The 21,887-nt window shown below is 52.6% G+C and overlaps 1 protein-coding gene across 4 annotated transcripts in view; it reads right to left on the bottom strand.

Moving 5' to 3' along the window:
• Positions 1-21,887, bottom strand: part of KIRREL3 (kirre like nephrin family adhesion molecule 3) — a 546,848-nt gene that overhangs the window by 33,599 nt on the left and 491,362 nt on the right. For all 4 annotated transcript variants that reach the window (XM_039254901.1, XM_039254903.1, XM_039254902.1 and 1 more), the window contains exon 5: positions 7,619-7,776. In XM_039254901.1, coding sequence (XP_039110832.1) covers positions 7,619-7,776 — 158 coding nt within the window. The remainder of the gene's footprint in view (positions 1-7,618; positions 7,777-21,887) is intronic.

The raw sequence follows: 21,887 nt of genomic DNA, 5'->3' as shown, positions 1-21,887 counted from the left end.
ATACATTTTGGTTGTTTTAAACACCAGCTGAGGTACTTCGTTAGGAAAGTCCTCGGGAACAAAGGCAAAGACTGAAAGCCTTTTAGTCTCCTGCCTTCCATTCCTTTGTTTCCAGGGTCTCATGTTCTAGCTAGCTCTGCCATCACTGCTGTGTCCCTTTCCAGCCACCTCACCATCAGTTTGGTGCCATGCACCCTGAGCTCATGGTGATACACTAAGATCAGGTGCTGGGGAGCTATGTCAGGGAGGGGAGCCACTTCCAAGGTGCGACTGGACTTGCTCAGTACTAGAGACTTCTGATCCTGGGAAGCTCTTTAACTCCCTCCAGACAAGGGTGCTGGACGCCATCTTATATTGGCTTGCTTAGGGCCACAGGATAGATGAATAGACGTTACTTCTCAAAACCTCACCTCCCTTAAGATAACACCGGCACTGTTCTCACCGGACCCTGAAAGGAAGCGGGCATTATCTCCATTTAGTAGAAAACTTAGTTCAAAGTGAGTCAGGGACTTGCCGGGCAGGGCTGGGATTTGCACTTGAGAATGGTGACTCCCTTGAGCCCAGAACCCTCACGCCACAGCTCCCTGAAAGCTAGATGGTGGTTACTATGATCTTCACTTAAAGGTGGCAACAGTTCTAGGGCTTAAGCAGACTTTTAAGTTCATTGAGCTACTCAGCAGTGTTGAAAAGGAGAAAACAGGCCCAAAATGGAGTCACTCATGTTAAAGGCTCCACATCAGCAAGGACTTAACACCTAACCTAACGCAGGTTCAAACCTCAGCCCTGCCTCCCCTCCTGGAGAATGTGACATTTAACCAGCCAACCTAGAAATTCTTGGTTAGCAGGACGCGGTCATCCCTCTGTACACCTCCCCCCCGCCCCCCTGCCCAAGAGTGACCTTGCCTGAAATAATGCATTCTTTGCTAATAATTCCCTTTTTCTCTGCCCCTTCTTTGCCTTTAAAAACCTCCCATTTTGTAGATCTCCTTTCCACTTCCTAGATGAGATGCCTCCTGATTCATGAATTGTTTACTAAAGACAATTTGATCTTCAAATTTACTTAGTTGAATTTTGTTTTTTAACAGCACATAGGCTGCTGGAACCCACACTCTGGGTCCTCAGTTCTGGGGGGTCCTTCTCGGCATGGGGCATAGTTTGTGGCCTCTAGCACTGGGAGAACATGACCTGAGCCTCTGTCTAGAAGAGCACATCCAGCTTTAGACAAAGCCAGGTTCTGAGATGCCAGAGAGATCCACAGCAGGGCAGTGGTCTGGATTATTTCTCCGGCATGTTCTAGAACCACCCGGGCCTGGGCAGGCTCCTGTGGCTTGAGGCCTCACAGCACATTCTTACCCGCGACGTGGGGTGGTGGCCTCAGCCCCGGGCAGAGGGGCTCTGGAGCAGGGCTGAGGGGAGTGGTATGGTCAGTCCCAGCAAGCCAAGGGGCCAGTGTAGGTAGCCAGTGGGATAAAGGTCTGCAGATCAGCCTCAGGGCCAGGGCGATAGACTGGAGGCCAGCAAAACAGGGGTGCGGGGAGGGCAGTTTAGCCCCAAGCCAAATCGGAGCAAGGGGAGCTGCGGCCGCACCACAGTAACAGTTCCGGACTCTTTGGCAGACTTCATGCGTCTATAAATAGCCAAGCGATAATAACAATTTCCTGGATGGAAATAAAACCTGGGGTAGGATGGAGGGAGGGGGGTGGTGGGGAGGGAGGTGGGTATTGTTCTTCCTCATCCCCTTTCCTTTACTTTTACACAGTGCTAACAAGAACATTTACATTAAGCTTGACTTTGCCAGGAACCTCTCCAATTGATCTGCTCTCCACCTGGTGGAAGGGAACGGGGGTGGGGGGGGGGGTGGGCGCTGCCGGGTGCTGGCGGGAGGGGAGGGGGTGAGGTCTGAACTCCTAATTAGGCCCTCTGACTGCTCCCCTTCCTCCCAGCACCCAGGGTGCTCCTGGGCCTCAGAATGATGATTAATGACATATTTACTGTGTGCGGGCATGTGCTTTTCTGGGAAATAAAAATTCTGGTTCAAGTTGTTTGTTCCACCTAATTAGAGAAAAGGGAGATGTGTTCATTAGCCAAGGGGAGAGCGAGGGGAAGGCAGGGCCCTAGGAGCTGGCGCCCCCTGGGAGGCTCCCAGAATCTCACCCTGAGCCCCAGCTCCTGGGGATCCAGACCCTGGGCAGAGGAGAAGCCCCGTGTGCAGGCGTGGAGTAGGCTGTTCCTGGGGAGCAGGCCGGGGAGGTGGGCCACCCCGCAGGTGTAAAACTGAGCCCTGTCTGGCCCCGTGGCCCGTCTGCTTGGTGGACCGTGCTTGGCCTCAGGCCCAGTTCTCAATCTAGTTTTTCTTCCTTCCTCATTTCTTCCTCATCTTCCCTCCTCTTCTTTCTCTTTTCTCTCTTCTTTTCCTACATTTCCCTCTTACAGATCTCTCCAGTCTCCCCTTAACTCACATGCAAATGAAGCCTCTGGAGTTGGTAGCCTTGAAGGTACAGGCCAAGTGGAACATTCTATCATTTGGTTCTTATCACAGCCAGCTTCCCCTCCCCTCCCTGTTCCTTCTCCCGGTCTTCCCTTCCCTGAACTTGGCTCTGGGGACACACCTTGGGCCCCAGTCTACCATCTCCTGCTCCAGAACCCTTTATTAAGATGCAGATCAGCTCAGGGAGTGTAAGTGGATGATTAATGGCAAGTCACTTTGTTTCTGGGGCCACCACCTCCAAGGCCAGGGTCAGCCCTCCCTCCAGCCTGGTGGGCATGAGTGTGCTGCCGAACTCCAGCCTCAGTCACCCGGCCTGCCTCATGGGACTCTGATGGCAGCTCCCGCGGCTCTACCTGGACCCAGCCCATCCATGTGCGTAGATACCGAGCAGGGCAGGTGCGCAGGAGTGTCAGGGTAGAAGCCTTCGTGCGTGGGCGTCCACTCTTCTATCTGTGTCTGTTGGTCTCCATCCACTAAGGACTTCCAAAGAGCTTTCCAGACTGTCCCAGAGGTTGTGTGGGGTGTCTCATAAACTGCTTGCCCCTTGCAGCTTCCTGTGGACCCAGCCCCACTGCGCCGTCCTTAAGGGCAGGCACTTGGCATTCAGTTGGCAGTGTCCTGGAGGAGGGGCTGGGGGACAGAGCGCACCCTGTGTGCAGTAGTCCAACAGCGGCTGCTCTGCTTTTCCCAAAGCCCCAGGGCCTCAGCCAGGCTGCGCCCTGACAGATGGGAGGCCTGGTGATGTCTTGGTGGGAACCACAGGTGACTTGATGGGTGGAGTGGGGTGGATGTTTGAGGTTTGGAAGGAATGCAGGGGTGGGCGCCTCAACCCTGATACTAAATATGGGAAACTCATTGATATGCAAACAGCCTGGAAAGCCCTTGAGTGAGGCCTGATTGCCTGGCAACAAGGCCTCCTCTCTTCTCCCTTCCTCACTCACCTCCCCCACCTGCTGTGTCCTTTTTTTTTTTTTTAAATCTACTCTCTGCTTCCTTTTTTTATAGCTGCCTGGGAGAATCCATTAGGGCCTGTGGTCACGTGGCTTGAAAGGAAGGTGGAGAACCACAGTGTCGTTTGCCCCAGACCCCACACCCTCAGGGACCCCAGTCTTGTGCCTTCGGTGAGAATGGATACCCTTCACAAAGGAGGCCAAGATGAGTGGCAGTGGCCATGCTGGGTAGAGACTCTAAGCCCTTAAGATAAACAGAGGGGAGATGGGGGCAGACTAGTGGGGAGAGAATGCACCGTGGAGGGGGCTCGTGGAGGAAGCTGGTCCCAGTGAAGGCCTTAAGGAATGTTTTTCCAGGGTTCCTCTTAGCATGGGACCTAAGGAGGCTCCTGGTCCTGATGGTGGGTGGGTGGTGGCTCCCTGGAGAGGAGGGAGCAGAGAGGTAGGGTTGAGGAATAACAGGCTTCAAGGTAGATACATACATTACTGGGGTGGGGGGTGTCCTAAGACCAAGCAGCCTTCCTTCCTGCTCCCCCTCCCCCATCGGGGTCAAGGCTGCATCCTGCCACCTGGCCATTGTTGGGGAAGTAGCAGATGGAGCCAGAAGCTGGCTCTCCAGGAAGATTTCTCTCTGGGCTCAGCCCATCTTGTCGTCCCCCCTTCCCCCTAACCTGTCGTGCCTTGCCTGGTTTGTGTATCTGCTGGTTTCCCGGATGAATGCCATGTGGCCTCCCCGCTGGTGCCCGGCCCAGAGAAGGCAGCCTGAGGCTGGGCATCCGGGAGGAGAGGACCGTGAAGAGAGGCCTTGCTGCCAGCTCCCATGCTGCTGCAGTCAGACACCCGCCGGGAGTTCCAGGCACGCGCACCCAAGTGACCTGGCCGGGAGGGGTCTGGTGACAGCATGTTTAAGGAGCGGCACCGCAGCCTGTGCTGGCGGGTGGGCCAGACGGTGCTTCTTTTTCCCGATTGACCTCCCAGGGCAAGGGGCTTGGCCATCCTCAGCCACACTCTCTTCCACGCCACCAGTTCACCCTTCCCCTGTTTCCCTGCTGCGGGACAGCAGAAAGAAGGTCGTAGGAAACCAGGGCAGCTGTGTGACCCCTGAGCAGGGAGAGCTGGGGTGGGTGAGCCAGAGCTCCGAGAGGAGGCTCTAACACTCCTGATGCTCTGACTCTATGCCAGGGGCCTTCAGTGCATAATTCTTTTTAGGTCTCTCAGCCATCCTCATGGGTGTCCACGGTTAATAGCATCCTGTTTTGCAGCTGGGCAAACTGAGGCAGAGAGATTAAGTTACCATAACATGCTATGGAGCCCTGCCGGGATGTGAGCATTCTCATCTAGGAAAGCAGATAGCAAGGTGAGCCCTGGGGCCTGTGGGGGATCAAGTGAGGGCTGGGCAGGGATGCTAATAGCCAGGCATGCTTCTCATTCAAGCCTCACAGCCATCTTTTTGGTGTGGGCTGCGCTGGCTCCCACTGTATAGATGGGGACACTGAGGCACGGCATGGTTAGGTAGCTGGAAGGTGGCGGAGTCTGGATTCAAAGTGAGGCTGCCCAGCTCCCGGTTCCAGGGGCTGACCCACCCCCATGTGACAAATACCGAGGGCATGAGACCTGAGGGCTGTCAGGGCTGCCCGGGGCTGGGGGGAGTTCCTTTCTGCAGACGTTGGGTGTAGTTTGATTGTGTGTGCACTTGTGTGCTCTCTCAACCTCTCTCTCTCTCTCTGTCCGTCCATCTCTCTCTCGGCCCTGTCTGTTTCAGCTGGGGCCTCCAGACTTGGGAGAAACAAATGCATGTTGTTGAGGCTACTGGTCTGTGGTATTTTGTTATGGTGGCCCAAGCCTGCTAATTCAGAGGGTCTGATCCAACCCCCTTGTTTTTCATGGGAGGGGAAACTGACGCCTAAGGAAGAGGTTCACAGAAAAGGGTCCGGAACGCTGGCCTCTCGCTGCCCAGTGCTGTCACTCGGGTCATGGGCCTGCAGGAGTGTGAACGAGATTGGGTGGGGCAGAGGGGCTGCCAAGCTCTCAGAGGGGCCGAAGGCGCACGCATGAGGGCAACATGCTGGGGGCAGGGTGGCCCCTGGATACGTTCAGCAGGGTGGCTCTGACCTTTCTCTTTACCAGATGGGGGTGGGTCCTCTGCAGGAAGTAAACTTTGGCAGGGGCCAGGCTAGCACTGCACAGAGGAAGGAACACTCCTCACCTTCGTCCTTATCTGGGTGATATACTCTCTGTGCCATAGTTTTGTATTTCATAACACAATGGGTTGGCTCCAGCCCAGGATGAGGGAGTAACTTATTTCTCAATGGGCAGCTTCCCCCTGCGTGGACTTGTGCATTTTGTCCTGGGTTCTGGCATCAGGCTCAGAGTGGGGCCTTGATGGGCAGCCCTGGGGCTGACTCTAAGGTGGGGTGGTCAGCTTCAGATAGGAAGGACTCACCCTCAGAGAAGCATCAGTCCTGCCTCATACCCTCCACTGATGGTGAAAGCCGTGCTTATATTTTCTTTAAACAATTTTTTTTAATGTTTATTTATTTTTGAGAGAGAGAGATAGAGACAGAGCCTAAGCGGAGGAGGGGCAGAGAGAGAGGGAGACACAAAATCAGAAGCAGGCTCCAGGGTCTGAGCTGTCAGCACAGAGACCGATGCAGGGCTTGAACTCAAACCATGAGATCATGACCTGAGCTGAAGTCAGAAGCTTAAACACCTGAGCCACCCAGGTGCCCCTTCCTTATCTTTTCAAGACCCAGGGAGAGGAGCTGGTGGCTGGGTGGGAGTGGGGCACAGGTCATGCATCTCCCCACTTTCTGAAGCCACGGAGAGCCACATGGAGAGGAGAGATGTCTAGCATCAGGGCCAGGGCATGCTGGCTGGCCCCGGGGCCTGCCACTCTCAGCAGCCGCCCATCTGTGAGGCAGCACTGAGAGGAACACAGCAAGAAGTGAAGCCCCTGACATCGTGAGACTGGCCTTCCGGCCACTCGCCAACTGAGAAGGGCAGTTACTTCTCTTGTCAGGCCTGGGTCTGTGTGGAAGGGTCGTCAGGAGACAGAGGGAGCAAGGGGAAAACACGGTGTAAGTCTTTGTTGTAGTTTTGTGGGGAAGAATGGCTAAGGTGGTGGCGGGGGGAGGGGCGGCAGCTGAAAGGGTTTAGGATTGGGTGTTTTGAACAATTTTCACAGGCTCTAGGAGTGATCTCCAGTTATCCAGTACCCAGCCCTGAGGATTTAGGGTAGGAGGACTAGCACCTGGGGCTGCCAGCCTGATAAAGGAGGTGGTGAGGGTATGGACAGCGGGATTGTTAGGTTTGCATAGCAAAGGCCTGTTCTCAGCACCTTGGTTTGCCATCTCCAGGAATTAGCTAACCTTGGGAGGGGCAGTCTCTCCTCATCTACAAGGCTTTGAGGTGTCAAGGCATCAAAAAAAAAAAAAAAAAAAGGAAAATAAAAGACTTAACTAATAAGGGGCCCATTCAGGACATTTCCCGCTCATGGTACCTCATGTAAATGACAGAAAGGCACCCCTGCAGGTGGATAGAGCAGGGTGCAGGGCGCGGTAAGGGATTATGGGCTAGATTCCAGCCTTCTCTGTCTGGCCCCTGAGTCAGGCAACTGGGGCAGGGGAAAACCTAAACAGCCTTCCCCAGTAGCCCTGGAAAGGTGGCCAGATTTAGCAAATAAAACACCGGACGCTCAATTAAATCTGAATTTCAGATACACTATGAATAATTGTTTTAGTAGAAGTATGGTGCATAATTATGCCCCACGCAATATCTGGGACATACTTATACGTAACTGGGGTCCTGTATTTTATCTGGCAACCCTAGGCCCTGGCCACTTCTGTCCCCGAGTCTCCTCCTTCCACCATACTCTGTTCTTAGGGTCTTGACCAAGCCCAGTAATTACTCCAGGAAAGAAGAGAGAAGGCGGAGTTACAGAGTCAGGGAGAGAAAAAAGGTCAGATAAATAGAAACACAACATGAGAGGAGAAAAGTGACATACAGTCGAGAGAGAAAGACACAGAGAGAACAAAGAGTGAGAGAAGAAAGCACACGCAGAGGGAGCAAGAAGGATAGAGTTGGGGAGTGCTTGCTCTCCCCACGCAGCCCCGCCCCACGCCCACGAGGCCCCGCCCCATCCCCGCGAAGCCCCGCCCTCCCTCCTGCCCCCAGGCCTCACCTTGGAGTAGGTGGCCCCATTGATGACCTCTCCCTTCCGCAACCAGATGATGGAGGCTGCAGGCTTGGCATTGTCTGCGTGGCAGGTGAGGTTGAGTGGGTCCCCGGCCCTCAGGCTGATCACAGGTCCCCCCAGGATGACCGGGTCGTCAGGCGGCACTGCGGGGAGAGGAGCGCAGAGGTCAGGCTGAGGGCGCCCCTCGCCACGGGCAGGGCAGGCAGGCTGGGCTGGCTGGATTTTACGGAGCCCATGACAAACAGTAATTATCATACTTTAATAAAATGTATAATCCCCTTGTATTATAACAATAATAGCAACAACGGCAATAATCCCTGACATATGCAGTGCATGTTTATTTGCAGACAATGTTCATGCCATCATCTCATCCGAAACTCACGACGGGCCTGTGAGGGGACAGGACAGGCATCATTAGCCTCATTTCACAGATCGGGAAGCAAAACGCCGCTGCCTAGATAATATCTGTACTTTCCTTCTTTTTAACTTCTGTCTCTTTTTTAAACAAAGCACTGGTACATCTGTTGCCTGATTTAATCCTCACAATAGTCTTGCAAGGTAAACATTATTATTATCCCAATTACACAGATCCGGAAATCGAGGCTCAGCAGGATTAAATGGCTTGCTCAGGGTCGCTCCGGGAATGAGCCGAATGAGCACCAGAGCCGGGGCTGCGAGCAGGGGCCTCGGACACACCTGCAGCTCCCAGCCAGCCCCTTCCCTTGCGTGGGGCAGGTGACAGGGGAGGGGACTCCTCGGAAGTCTGAGGCAGTGTTTCAGAGGGGCTGTATGACCCCTGGTATCTCCTTAGTGCTGAATTCTTCCAGAGTGGCTCCAACGGCCTCATCCTGCAGTCAGGAGTCTCTGCTGCCCACTTTCCCGGCTGCATTTTATAACAGGGTGGTGGGAGATGCGGGGCTCTCGAGACGGGAGTGCCCAGGGGCAGGACTTCCAGGGCAGGGGCTGCGGCTCCCACCCTGCCCGGCACAGGGCCCAGGGCCTGGTGGCACAAACTCCATAAACATTTGCCAAGTCCCTTGGAGTCGCCCCTTTGATCCCCATGACGACCATGGGACGGAGGATGGGCAGGTATGATGATACACCACCATCACTTGGAGAGGAGGCCCAGAGAAATGAAGTGGCTGGCCTAAGGGCATAGAACCTCTTCTCAGAGGAAACTGGGTGAGGAGATGGGGTCCTCGCACAAAAGACCTTTGCACCGTTGCCAGAGGAGGTCCATCCCTCCCCCCAGGTCCTGTGCAAGTTTCTGCAATATGGGCTCCGGGAAGACAGACGAGGCAAAGCCAGACAGCAGGGTCCAGCCTCGGCCCCTCAGGGCACGCTCCCACAACCCTCCTGGCCTCCCTCCCCTGCCCAGGGCCTCCCCCCTTCCTCTCTCCCCTGCCCAGGGCCTCCCCCCATCTGCCACTCTCCCCATGCACTCAGGCTCCTGAGAAAACTCCAGGTAAATGCCTGGAGCAGCACACCTTCAGCTAGGGGCCCTGCCCTGTGCCCTCCCAGCCCAGAGGAAGCCCAGCTCAGAACTGTAGCCCAGTGGGTGCCCACCCCCAAGTTTCGATTTCCTGAGGGAAAACAAACCATCAGGGCTTCCAGGACGCTACCAGCATCCAGGACTCCCCCCTCGGTGCTGGCCCAGGGAGGAAGTTGGCCTCGTCCAACCAGCATGGCCTCCCCAGGGGGCTCAGGGCTCAGGCAGAGGTTGGTTGTGGGCTGGGTGATAAGGACAACCCCCCGCCCCCTGCGAGCCCCAAACTCCCTCATTAGTGCCAATGGCCTCCTTGGTGCTGGTGTGACCAGAGAGCAAAAGTGGGGGCTAATGAGGGCTTTCCACAAATGGGGGGTGGGTGTGACAGCTGCTGATGATGGGGTTTTGTCTCTAGGCAACGGGCTGGGACTTTCTTCTGCGGTGGCAGCTTTCTCTCCATTAGGTGCCCAGGATGGAGCGCTCTAGCTGAGCCTGAGGAGAGCCAGGGCCGTTGGAAAGAACCATGGGGAGCTCCAGGAATAATAGAAGAAACACCTGGCCATCCTGGTCTCCGTGGATGAGCCAAGGGGGGTGGTCTTGTGGAAGGTGCCCGAAGTTGGAGGGCAAATCGGGGAAGGCTGTCCCTCCTCCTGGCTTTATTTCACCAGATACAGCATACGAAAGGACACCAGGAGATCTGGAAAGTTCTTTCTGGTGCTGACATTTCTTGGGTCTGAGACAGTGCTTCTCAACCTTGGTTGCGTATTGCCGTCTCCTGGGGGCGATTTAAAAAACTCCTGTTGGCAGACTCCCCGTCTCTGGAGGTGGACCCCAGGCATCAGGAGGTTTTAGAGCTCCTCGGAAGAGTCTGGTGCGGGGCCAAGTTTGAGGACCCTCTCTGGGCCTTTGCTCAGGTGCACTGCACACTGTGATCACAGTGTGGAGCCCAAGGAGGGAGGACTTTCTCAAAACCAAAGGGGCCAGGCTTCCTTCTTGCTGCCTAGCCTTGTGTTCTGGAATATTGGATTAGAGGGTGCTCAGAGGCGGGAAGTGGGGAGGAGGACACTTTCGTGAGTACCCAGGCACACACACACACACTCACACCCCCCCCCCCCAAGCCGCAGAATGGGTCCTGATTATATCTTCCCAAATAAGTGGTTATCATGCGGTTATTCATGTAGCTATGCATTATTGATTGGCCTTCGCCTCTCTGCACACCAGATGGGGTAGGAGGGGGTGCGGATGGGGCCGGGGTGTGTGGGGTGGGAGTGGGTGAGGAGGGAGGATGTTTGGGGGCCACAAGGCTGAATAGAAATCAATAGTTGCTCTTGGCAGCTGTTGCTCCGAAGGAAGGGGGCGACTCATTACGTCTCCATTCAGGCTTGGGGCCCGGAGCTGGGGCTGCCAGGTTGGGGCTGGGGGGAAGGCACCAGCAGCCTGAGCCTGGAGATGCATTATTCATACCTCGCCCTCACAGGATTGGTTATTATCCTGAACCACTATAGAGTTTGGTCTCCTAATTTTTAATCACAGGGAAGGTGGAAGCGTTAGCCTTTTGTGATTAATCCGGAGATAAAAATAGTTGACTGTTTTGGTGTTATGCTGGTTGTCAGTCATGAAGAAATGCGTTAACTGTTGGGTGACTGAGGCCCGGGGAAGGCCCGGGTGCACCCCAGGCAGAGCCGGTCTCCAGAGTTGGGTGTAGGCCAGGAAGGGCCACAACCCTGCCTCAGGCAGGGGCTGCTTGTGGAAGGAATGGATCATGCCAATTACAGCTGTACCATTGTAGGGGTGCTTGGCCCTTGCACTTTGCTCTCCTATCATCCAGGATTGGGGCAGGCAGCTGGGGGCGTCTCCCCTTCGCCCTGCAGACTGGACCACACATGTGGGTGGGCAGTGTGGAGCACCCATCTCTCTCGCTGCACCAGAGGGGGCCCTTGAGGACTTTTCTCAGAGCTCTGCTGCCAAGGGCGAGGGGGCTTGTGTGGCGAGGCGTTGCAGGGAGATGTGGTTGAGTTCTGCATTGATATAGAAGGAGACTGGAGCCAGAGAGCACAACTGTTGCCCAAAGTTACCAGTTAAGGAGGGCGCAGAAGCACGAGAATGGGCTTGGGAAGTGCCTCTTGGTTCCACCAGGGAGGTAAAGCTTTCATCTGTTTTATATATTAAGGCTCTTTGTACTGTCTTAGTAAACAAGAGATTCTGTGGCTAAAAGCCACAGCTAAAAGCTGATGCAGCCCCACAGCTGTCTCTAAGAACGGATCCCATGATCAGAAGGCCTTGAGCTTTGGGACTAGAGCATATGCTACGGGTGACCACCTGCCTGTTCTTCCCACTGGCCACCAGCTGGACAGAGGGCAAAATGGAGCTGGGGTCAGTGGGTTTCTACGATTTCTGGAATTGCTCACTGCCCCTGCCCAGCGACTTTATAGCATCAAGCTCACTTGGCTCACTGGTCTTGGTTTGCCCGGTTGGCCAACCTTACGGGGACAGGCTGGGAAAATGCCCTTGGCGCCAGGCCAAGGGCAGCACTGTGGGGGCACCCTCCAAAATCCAGGTGGTCCCTAAGTAGGCCCCCAGCCAGGCTTCCGATATTCCTTGGAGGCTCCGTCAGCCCAGATGGGGCCCGTCAGCCGACAGAGGCCAGCAGCAGGGGTGTGGAGGGTTAGGCTGCCCAGTGACTTCTGGAGAAGGAAGAGTGGGAGGTCAGCCAGGCCACCTTCCTGCCCCCAACGGCATGGCGGTGCACCTTGCCAGACGCTAAGCTCTTTGGAGGCCAATTCTGGGTCTCATTCACACACACACACAGTGCATTCTCCACAAGTTGTCTATTAAGAACATGAATCCGGTTGTGTCCCTTCTGGGTTTCACACCTGCCAGTGGCTCGCACTCTGCCTAGAATGTAGTTTGAACTCCTCTCTGTTGTCTACAAGCACCTGCACCTTCAGCCGTGGGCTGCATCTGAGACTGCCTTCATTCCACTCCTCGCCCACTCTACCCTGCCCACCACCTTTCTGTTTGCCGAACAAGCCCAGTTCACCCCTGGCCCAGGCTTTGCCCTTGCTCTTCTCTGCAATCTCTTTTCTGTATTCTTGTCCTTTCTGTCCTTCTTCCTGTCAATTAGGACACAGCTTAAATGTCATATCCTCAACAGGGCCTGGCCACCCCATACAATAGCCCCTCCATTATTCTCTGTTAGAACCCCCCCCTTTATTTTCTTTATCGCCAGGTTCGTTTATTGTCTGTCTTCCCATATTACAGAGGTGGCTTCCTGACACCAAAGAAAGACCTTATCTGTCCAGGTTATTGCAGTATTTCCGTGTCTGGATCAGTGCCTGGCATACAGTAGGAGCTTAAGAATTTGTTGAGTTAATAAACTGAAGGTTGTTGGCTGGGAGGTCTGTCAGGGGCATTGACTTTTGGGGTCAGCACTTTTTACACTCTGTGCCTATGTGTGTGTGTGTGTGTGTGTGTGTGGTGGGGGTAGAGTTGGGGTGGTGGATGAGTGAGTGTTGGGGGGGTAGCAAAGAGGGGGCGCCTGCTAGCCCTCCCGGGGACAGCTGTGCGGAAACTGTGGTATGAGGCTGGGGGACTGGCTGCTTCCTGTCATTTCTGGAGAGGGGAGTGTGGGCTGGGACGGCTTGGGGGTGGGAGTGGGGGTGGTTCTCAGCCCGTTTTCGAGGTAGCACCATGCCTTCTGGTGAGAGCGGCACCAGCCCGATTTGGATCACAGGCTGGGGAGAAGGCTGCAAGCTAAGCATGGTGACAGATCAGAGATACTTGGCCGAGAGCAAGATGAGGTTTGCTGCTGACACTGCTCTTCTTTGTTTTGAGGCCTCGGTATTCAGCCCTAAGGGACCCAGATGCTGTATGATGTGAGCTTAGTCCGTGCTGGGAGTGCCAGAACTGACCCCACGGAGGGAGAATCCCAGGCACGCCTCTGCCTCTAGCTTCAGGCCTGCAGGCCAACCAGCAATCAGCCTTATTCCCTTCTACCCTCTGCCCTTTATCCTTCCCTTTTGTTCCTTCAGCTTCTTCCATGTCGCAATCTGAGCATCAAATGTTTGAGTCATACCAGACACAGCCTGCCCTCTTGAAGCTGATGGGGAGAACTTTATTGCTCAAAGCATGTGCCCAGGATGGACCAGTAGCCACTGCCTCCCCTGGGAGCTTGTTTAGAAAGGCAGATGCGGGGCGCCTGGGTGGCTTAGTCGGTTAAGCGTCCGACTTTCGCTTAGGTCATGATCTCCCGGTTCGTGGGTTCGGGCCCCACGTCGGGCTCTGTGCTGACTGCCAGCTCAGAGCCTGGAGCCTGTTTCAATCTGTGACTCGCTCTCTCTCTGACCCTCCCCTGCTCACGCTGTCTCTCTCTCTCTCCTAGAAATAAATAAAACATTAAAAAAAAAGAAAAAGAAAGGCAGATGCTTGGGCTCTACCTCAGGACCTCCCGAATCAGAACCGGCATTGAGAAAAAACACCAGCTAATTTGTTTGGACCTCAGTGTTTGAGGAGCACTGCTCTGGAGGGCTCCTACAATAATTACAGACTGATGAACACTTTGAAGCAAGGGCTTATTGGCCAATGAGAGCACACAGGGTGCGGTTGTCCCTTGGTTAGTGCCCCGCTCCTTCCACGACTTCTTGGCACTTCCGTCAGAGACAGGGTGTCTGCTGCTTGCTGGATCCTGGATTTGAAGTCAGAGCCCAGCACAAGCCTGTTTCGAAACAGTTTCCTTTGCCCAAGGCATGTCTTTAACTTGGAATGCTAGAGTTCTCATTCCCTGTCTTCTCCTGGGTCACTGTGACCAGCCTTCAGACATAGCTAAGGGATTTCCCAGTCTCTAGGCCTTTCCAGAATCTCCTAGTTGGGCCAAGTGACTTTTGTCTGTGATCCCAAAGGATCCTGGGCATTCTTCTATCTCGGTAGCTAACCTAGTCTGTGGACGTGATCTGCAGGTGTTTGTCTCTCGCCCAGACTGCACCCTGATTCATCCTGGATCCCCAGCACCTGGCATAGCGCCTGCCTCTTGGGATCCACCATATATGTTTGCTGAGCTGAACCTGGCTTGAGTCCAGCACTTTACAAGCTGTATGATTGTGGACAAGTTACATAATCTGCCAGCCCTCACCCTCTTATCTGAAAAGTGGGGTAATAAAGATACCTGCAGGATTATTATGAGGATTACTTTTATGATATGAAGAATGCAGAAGAGCTTTGTAAAGGCTTATGCAAATACTGGTTATTATGTCCAGTTCTTAAGAATAATATCTAGTTTGGGTGCTATGCGAAAGACACTGTGCCAAGGGCCCTGTTGTTTTATCCTCATTATCCTTGCAAATAGGTACTACTGGCATCTTCCATATTGTAGAGTAGGATACACGCTCAGAGAGGGCAAATAGCTTGGTGAAGGTAACACAGCAGATAAGTGGTACAGTTGGAATTTAGATCCAGGTTTGTTTGACCCTATCATAATTTCTGCAAGGGTCAGAGCCACCCACAGGCCTGTCCGTAAAGCTGTAGGAGCCCTTCCCTGTCCTTTCCATCAACCCTCCTGCCCTCATCATGATCACTCATGATCACATATCCCCACACGGATGCCCGACAGGCTCTGACTATGCCGGTGGGCTCCCCTCCACAACCCAATTTCAGAGGGCTTTAGAAAGCACAGGCCTGGCTTGCAGCTGGTGCTTGAGAGATGTTGACTAAGGGTGTGGATGAGTGATTTTTGCTCTTCAGAGCCACCCAGTGCTCACTTTTGTCATTCTGCCCTGTTGTCAGGTTCTGGGCCACGGGTAATCCCAGCCTCCCGTTTCCTCACTCGCATGGATGCGCCACCTAATGGCCAAAGTACAGAACCGCAGAATGTCAAGACAGGACTGAGGATGCACCTGTTTTTTCAGAACTGCTTCTCAAGGCGAGTTCAACTGTCATTTGGAAAATCTGGATTGAGCACCCACTATGTGCCAAGCCTGGTTTGAAGCTCTGGGGATGCAGAGCTCCAACCCTAGTGGGGTTTACATTCTAGTGTGAGAGCATAATATAATGTTGGGTTGATATAATATAATGCTATTAAGTACTAAGAAGAAAATAAGACCAGGTGGGGATCCTAAGTTGGCTCCAGGATTCTCTTCTGGCCTTTTCCTGTCCTTCTTGGATGTTATTTTCTGTCTTCCCTTAACCATAGGCCTTGTCAAGGGTTTGCCCTTTCCTGGCCCATGTCATTCCACATACTATTTATTGAGAAGCACATCACTTTCCTGTGAACTCGGCCAGCATCTGTATGTAGATAAATCCCAAACATGCATGCTTCCCATTTCAGGGAATGACACCATCATTTTTAGCGAAGCCTGAAATCTGCAAATCTTTCTGGACTGTACTCTCTTTTATCCTGTATTGCTAACCATCCTGGTTAATTCTCTGAAATATCTTTCAAATATATTTCTCCTTTTTCATTCTGAATAGTCTTCCTGGCTCAGGCGCTCAGCATTTCTTGCCTGCATTATAATACTTAACCCCCTCTCTCCCATCCCCCACACTGTCCCAGAGTGATCTTTACAAATGTCTGTTTATCCATCCATTTATCCCCCCATTCCCTTACCATTTGCCGAATATCTAGCATTCCTTTGTTTAAAATTCAACTAAAAGGCAACCAAAGGAATGGGAGAAGACATTTGCAAATGACATATCAGATGAAGGATTGGTATCCAAAATCTATAATGAACTTATCAAGCTCAACACCCAAAAAACAAATAATCCAGTGAAGAAATGAGCTAAAGACATGGACAGACACTTCTCCAAAGAAGACATCCAGTTGGCCAACAGACATATGAAATGATGCTCAACACCACTCAATATCAGAAAAATACAAATCAAAACCACAATGAGATAACACCTCACACCCATCAGAAGGCTAAATCAAGTTAGTCAACAACATATGTTGGTGAGGATGTGGAGAAAGAGGAGCTCTTTTGCACTGCTGGTGAGAATGCAAATTGGTACGGCCACTCTGGAAAACAGTGTGGAGGTTCCTCAAAAAATTAAAAATAGAACTACCCTATGACCCAGCAATTGCACTACTAGGTATGCATCCTAGGGATACAGGTGTGCTGTTTCAAAGGGACACATGCCCCCCAATGTTCATGGCAGTGCTATCAACAATAGCCAAAGTATGGAAAGAGCCCAAATGTCTATTGATGAATGGATAAAGAAGATGTGGTATATATACATGATGGAGTATTACTCAGCAATCAACAAGAATGAAATCTTGTCATTTGTAACTATGTGGATGGAACTACAGGGTATCATGAGAAGCAAAATTAGTCAGAGAAAGACAATGACTTCACTCATATGAGGACTTTAAGATACAAAACAGATGGACATAAGGGAAGGGAAGCAAAAATAATATAAAAACAGGGCGGGGGACCAAACATAAGAGACTCTTAAATACGGAGAACAAACAGAGGGTTGCTGGAGGGGTTGTGGGAGAAGGCACTGGCTAAATGGGTAAGGGTCATTAAGGAATCTACTCCTGAAATCATTGTTGCACTATATGCTAACTAACTTGGATGTAAATTTAAAAAATTAATTAAAAAATCATTCAAAGGTCCCCCACTACCATCTGGATGAAGTCTGAACTTGTTGGCTTCTACCAACCTTTCCAGCCTCATTTTTTTCACCCCTTTTTAACACAAATTCCTTTTGTGGATAAGAATGACCTGTAATTCTTGGAATAAGTCACTCTTCCCCGATTGTCTCTCTCCCTTTGTTTGGCTAACTTGAAGGTCAAGCAGCTTGGGTTCAAATCCTCTGTCCTTTATTTATTAGCCTGTGGTCATGGGCATGTTGCTTAGCCTCTCTGTACCTCAGTGTCCTTATGTGTAAAGTCGAGGATATAATAAAACCAGAATTGTTGTGTAGTTGCCAGGATCAAGTGAGCTGCCGTGTGGAAGAGCACTTTGTCAACGGTCTGACCTTGTACAGATGTGGGATGTTATTGGTTCTCCAAGCAGACGGGGCTCATTCCCTTGAAAGATGATGGGCAGCGGGCCTGGGGCTTAGAAGTCTGATGCTCTGTCTCTTTGCGAAAGTAGAGGTCGCTCTCTTTTTCTGCTGCCTGGTCCTCGGCAGGCACTGGGTGAAGACCCTGATGCCCACTCCCACGGGGTAACCCTATGCTGCTCTACCTGGCTTGGCTTCTCCTTCCTCCAGTGCCCCCACATTCTGTGCCCATAAAGGTGAAGCCATTACTGCTAGTTGATTACAGAGGTGTGTATGAGCCCAGCTGACCCCACGTGCAGCAGAGGTGTGCCATCTCAGCTGAGCTCAGCCACACTGCTGACTCACTAAATCCTGAAGTTGGGGGGGGGGAGGTTGTTACACAGCAGAAGCTGACTGATACATTCAGTAGTAACCTACTATGTGATTTGCTCCTGGAAGACTGTCCAAATCTCTGGGCTCCTGTAGTAATCTCAGAACTGGGCCCTCTGCACTGACTCTCTCCACTCCACTCCTTTCTACACCGTTACAACCAGGTAACTCTTCTGGAAGCCCAGCCTCTATTACTCACAATGTCCACTGGCTCCCCACTGCTCCAGGATAAAAACCAACTTCTCAGCCTGGAGCACATTCAAGGTTCTCTATGGTTACACCTTTTCTCCCCAGCTCTTTCTCTCATGCTCTAGCTGGACCAGTCTGTTCACCCCTCTGCAAGGACAGCCTGCCCTTTTAGAACTACATGCTTTCGCTTGTGAAGTTCTCTCTTCCAGAAATGTCCTTACTCTGAGTCTTAACTGCCTGGAATCCCAGCCTCTCTCTAGTCAGCTCAAAGCCTACCTTTGCCTTGTTAACTCTTGGTCATTCTTTTTTTTTTTTTTTTTTTAATGTTTTATTTATTTCTAGGAGAGAGAGAGAGAGAGAGAGAGACAGCGTGAGCAGGGGAGGGTCAGAGAGAGAGGGAGTCACAGACTGAAGCAGGCTCCAGGCTCTGAGCTGGCAGTCAGCACAGAGCCCGACGTGGGGCTCGAACCCACGAATCGCGAGATCCTGACCTAAGCGAAAGTCGGACGCTTAACCGACTGAGCCACCCAGGTGCCCCCAACTCTTGGTCATTCTTTAAGTCTCAAGTTATTGTCACCTCCTCTAAGAAGTCCCCTCCTGATCTTGGCCCCTGCCTTACACTGTCCTAAGGCCATATGCCACCTCCATGAACCATGACTCTTGGCTGCATTGTAGCTGTGAGGTTTCTGAGGCTCAGTTCTTGCCAGCTTCTTTTTTCCATCCCAGGGTTTAGCATCCAGCCTGCAGCGAGAGCTTAGTCAATATTTGTGGACTGGTGCCTTGCCTGGCCCAGCTGTGTTGAAGCAAACTTCTCCTTCTTCCCTAACCCTGTGCCTGTACCTTTTACACTGCTGCTCACCACAGCCTGCATTTATTGTGGACCAGTTTCAACAGCTCCCTACCACTCCAGGGTAGGAGTCTTGATGCCTTTTGCATTTTCCCCACACCTAGCACGTTGCCTTTGACACCGTCATAAGAAAGCAATAAAAAATAATGAGTACTCATTACGTTCATTGATCTAGGGTTTACCATACTTGCAGAACTTACAGTAGTCCTAGGACTCTTCTCGTACTCTGAAGGTAATCATCCAGTCTTTGCAACAGCCCCAAATAAGGCAGATACAGTTATGCATATTTCAGAAATGTGGAAACTGAGGCATTAGCTCATCTTAGAGGTCCCCTGACTCCAGTGACCTGCGAAGGTTCAGGACACTGGGAAGCCCACCACTCCCGTGGAGCGTCGGGTGTGCAGGAGCTAAGACAGCAGGCAGGGTGCCTGGCTCGGCTCCTGGCTCCCAGCTCTTGGCTGCATCACTGGGGACGAATTACCGAATTCTCTGGGCAAGAAGTTATTTATGTCATAGATATGGTGGTATCTATTTCACTGGGCTGTTGTGCAGGTGGAATGATTCCTGCAAGTGCCTGTTTCAAAGCTTGGCACTGGAGGAAGAACTCCGTACATGCTAGCTCTTCATATTGTCTGTTCAATAAGTACCTCCACGTGGAGACAGGGCAACATATTGCACATGAGACAGTTTGTTTCAGTCCTTTGTTCTGCACTTGTTCTGTGCCCCCTGCCTCAGCCTTCCTGGAGATCAGCACCTTGCCTCTCCACAAAATGAGGAGGGGGCCAGAGGCCGAAAGGCAGCACAGAGACAGAGATAGGATGGGCGGGGGATCCTCCAGGGAGGAGGGGGCTACAGTGGTGGGGGCAGGGAGACAGGCTGGCAGATGCCAAGTCAGACAAAGTCACGTGTCCCCCCCCCTCCCCCGACCTCAAATTAGGAAGGGCGAGCCTTCTGTTTATTTCGAATTAAACCCTGAAAGAAGGTCTGAGCCATCTCATCAGCAAGGGGCTGTTTGCAAGCAGACGGATGTTTCATTAATACTGAGCAGAAAAAGAAGTCACAGGATGTATGCAGAGCAGAGGCAGGGAAGGCGGGGGTGGGGAGGGGGAGGGCAGCACACAGCAGGCTCCATGCAAACAGAAGGGTGTATGTGTGCGTGGGCACAGGCAGCGGCAGGAGGGGAAAGCAAGCCGAAGGTGTGGGTGTCCTCCTTGGGTGACCTGGGATGGGGGCTATCCTGCTGAGGAAGGGACCTGCTTCTTCCCCAGCTCAGCTCCTGTGCAGATGGCCACAAGGCAACGTGAGAATGCTTCTCGGCACTGTTTGCGGGAGACACGGGCATGTGGCTGCCTCACGGTACCTGGCAAATCTCTCCAGCTAGTTCTGACCTTGACTTGACTTTGGGGTTCACCCGGTCAACACGGCTGGGTCTGGGGGAGAAACCTATCGTGGTGGCATGGGCTGCTGTTTACAGGTTTAAATCTCACAGTAGCCCCATGCCGTGGGCCCTCGAGTCCTTATTGTACAGATGCGGAAACTGAGGCCAATGCACTTGGGACAAGTTACACAACTCACAGTGGGGGGACCAGGAATCCGGTTGAGGCTCCTGTGAGGCCAGCGGCCCACTCCTAACCTCAGTGCTGCGTGGCTGTTTATGAATGAGAAACCATCTCTGAGCCTCTGCTGCATTCACAGCTTCAAGGCAGCCGTCTCGCCCCAGCAAAAGGCTGGTGGAACTCAGGTCCCATAAATAGAAAGCAGAACTGATATGGTTGGTTTTGCCATGGATTCCCATCTGGCAAATCAGCCTCCTCAAGTTTTGCTGTGTGGCTTTCGCGAGGGAGGGAAATGAGGCCAGGAGGAAACCTTCTCTACCTGAAACTGGAGCCTCAGAAGGAACTGCAGAAACAGAGGGGTGCAGGAGAAAGGGTCACCTCATTAAGGGATTTACAAAATCGACATAAGAAATTCCAATAATTGGCTTTTCAAATGAGAGATTCGGAACGCTGCCTTTGCATTATGAAAATGTGCATATGTTCCCTGTCACCGTTGGCTGGAGCAGCGAGGGGAAGGCTGGGGGAGGAGACGAGAAGTGACAGGGACAGAGAAGTCCAGGGAAGGGGACAAATAGGGAAAGACAGGGAAAGAGCAAAAGAGACAGAGCGGAGACGTGCAAGCCACCTGCTCAGGAAAGAGATGAATGTGAGGAGAGAAAATACACTGTCCCTTGCAACAGAGGACCGTGAAACCAGATGGCAGCGTGCCAAGTCAGGAGAAAAGCAAAGTGCTTTCTCCAGGCCTCTTGCCACAGAAATTCATTTCAGGGAATCCCAGAAAACCACTAAATGCACCTTTCAACTTTATGCAAATTTACCAAATCCACAATGTGCCAGAATCCTAAAGGTAAAAAAGTCAAGGTCTTTTTCTGATCTGAGCCTGTTTTTGAAAAGGTACGTGCCTCTAAATGTGAAAAAGGGCAACACTTCTGGAATTCATTATAAAAAAAAAAGTGTTTTCACGCTCATCTGTAGTTTAGCATTATAGACATTTTTTAAATCTCCTATCTTACTCATTTTTCACAGAGAAGAGAACCACACTTCTCCCCAGAAGCTGGCGAGCATTGCATTGCATATTCTATAGAGAGGGTACATTTTATGGGCCACTGTGTCCTCGTCACCGTCTTCTAGGATGCTGCAAGGGAAGGCAGATTTCCCTGGGAGAAATCCAGTTATGTCCTGCCTGCAGAGGCCTCGGGTGGGCTTGTTGCGGGCTGGGCTCCTGAAGAGGTCTAGTGTGGAAACCTCTCCGGACCACCCCCTGATAGGAGCGAGGGAAGCGAGACTGGACAGGGAGGGCCACCTGAACTGTGATGGCAGCACCGTGAAGATCTCAGCAGATCCTACGGGAGCTGTGAATCTGGGGCGGATCCTAGGGTCTTCCCATTCCGGGGCACGGGGCTGGCCTTCTCCTCTGTGGGGGCCCATCATTGGAGGGGGCTTCCTTCCTTTAGCCACAGGTAGTCCCCAGAGAGGGACTCAGCAGAGCTGGCCATCTCTGACACTCTGGCCGCTAGGGAATGAGTCCTTCTGTCCTCCTGTCCTGATGAGGGAAGAGAATCTCAGTGGTTCATCATGGCATCCGGTGCAGGGGTGGGACCCGTGGGAGGTGGGGGTATGGCCTCTTCTCTGAGTGTCCCCTTTTTCTCATCACTATTGAGGTGGGGGAGTGTTGGCACCAGAGTGCCCCGTATCAGAACACAGCCCCTCAGGGAGGCGCTTAGGGAGTTGGCAAGGAGGGGACGATGACCCCTACTGTGTGGTGTGGTCCTGTCACGAGGGCAAGGAGGACTTCCCGCCTGCCTCTGG

The sequence above is a fragment of the Hyaena hyaena genome, unplaced genomic scaffold, assembly GCF_003009895.1.
Source record: "Hyaena hyaena isolate Hyena2069 unplaced genomic scaffold, ASM300989v1 scaffold_500, whole genome shotgun sequence".
NCBI lineage: Eukaryota > Metazoa > Chordata > Mammalia > Carnivora > Hyaenidae > Hyaena > Hyaena hyaena.
The sequence above is the reverse complement of the archived record's forward strand: the minus strand, read 5'-3'. Positions and strand labels throughout refer to the sequence as shown.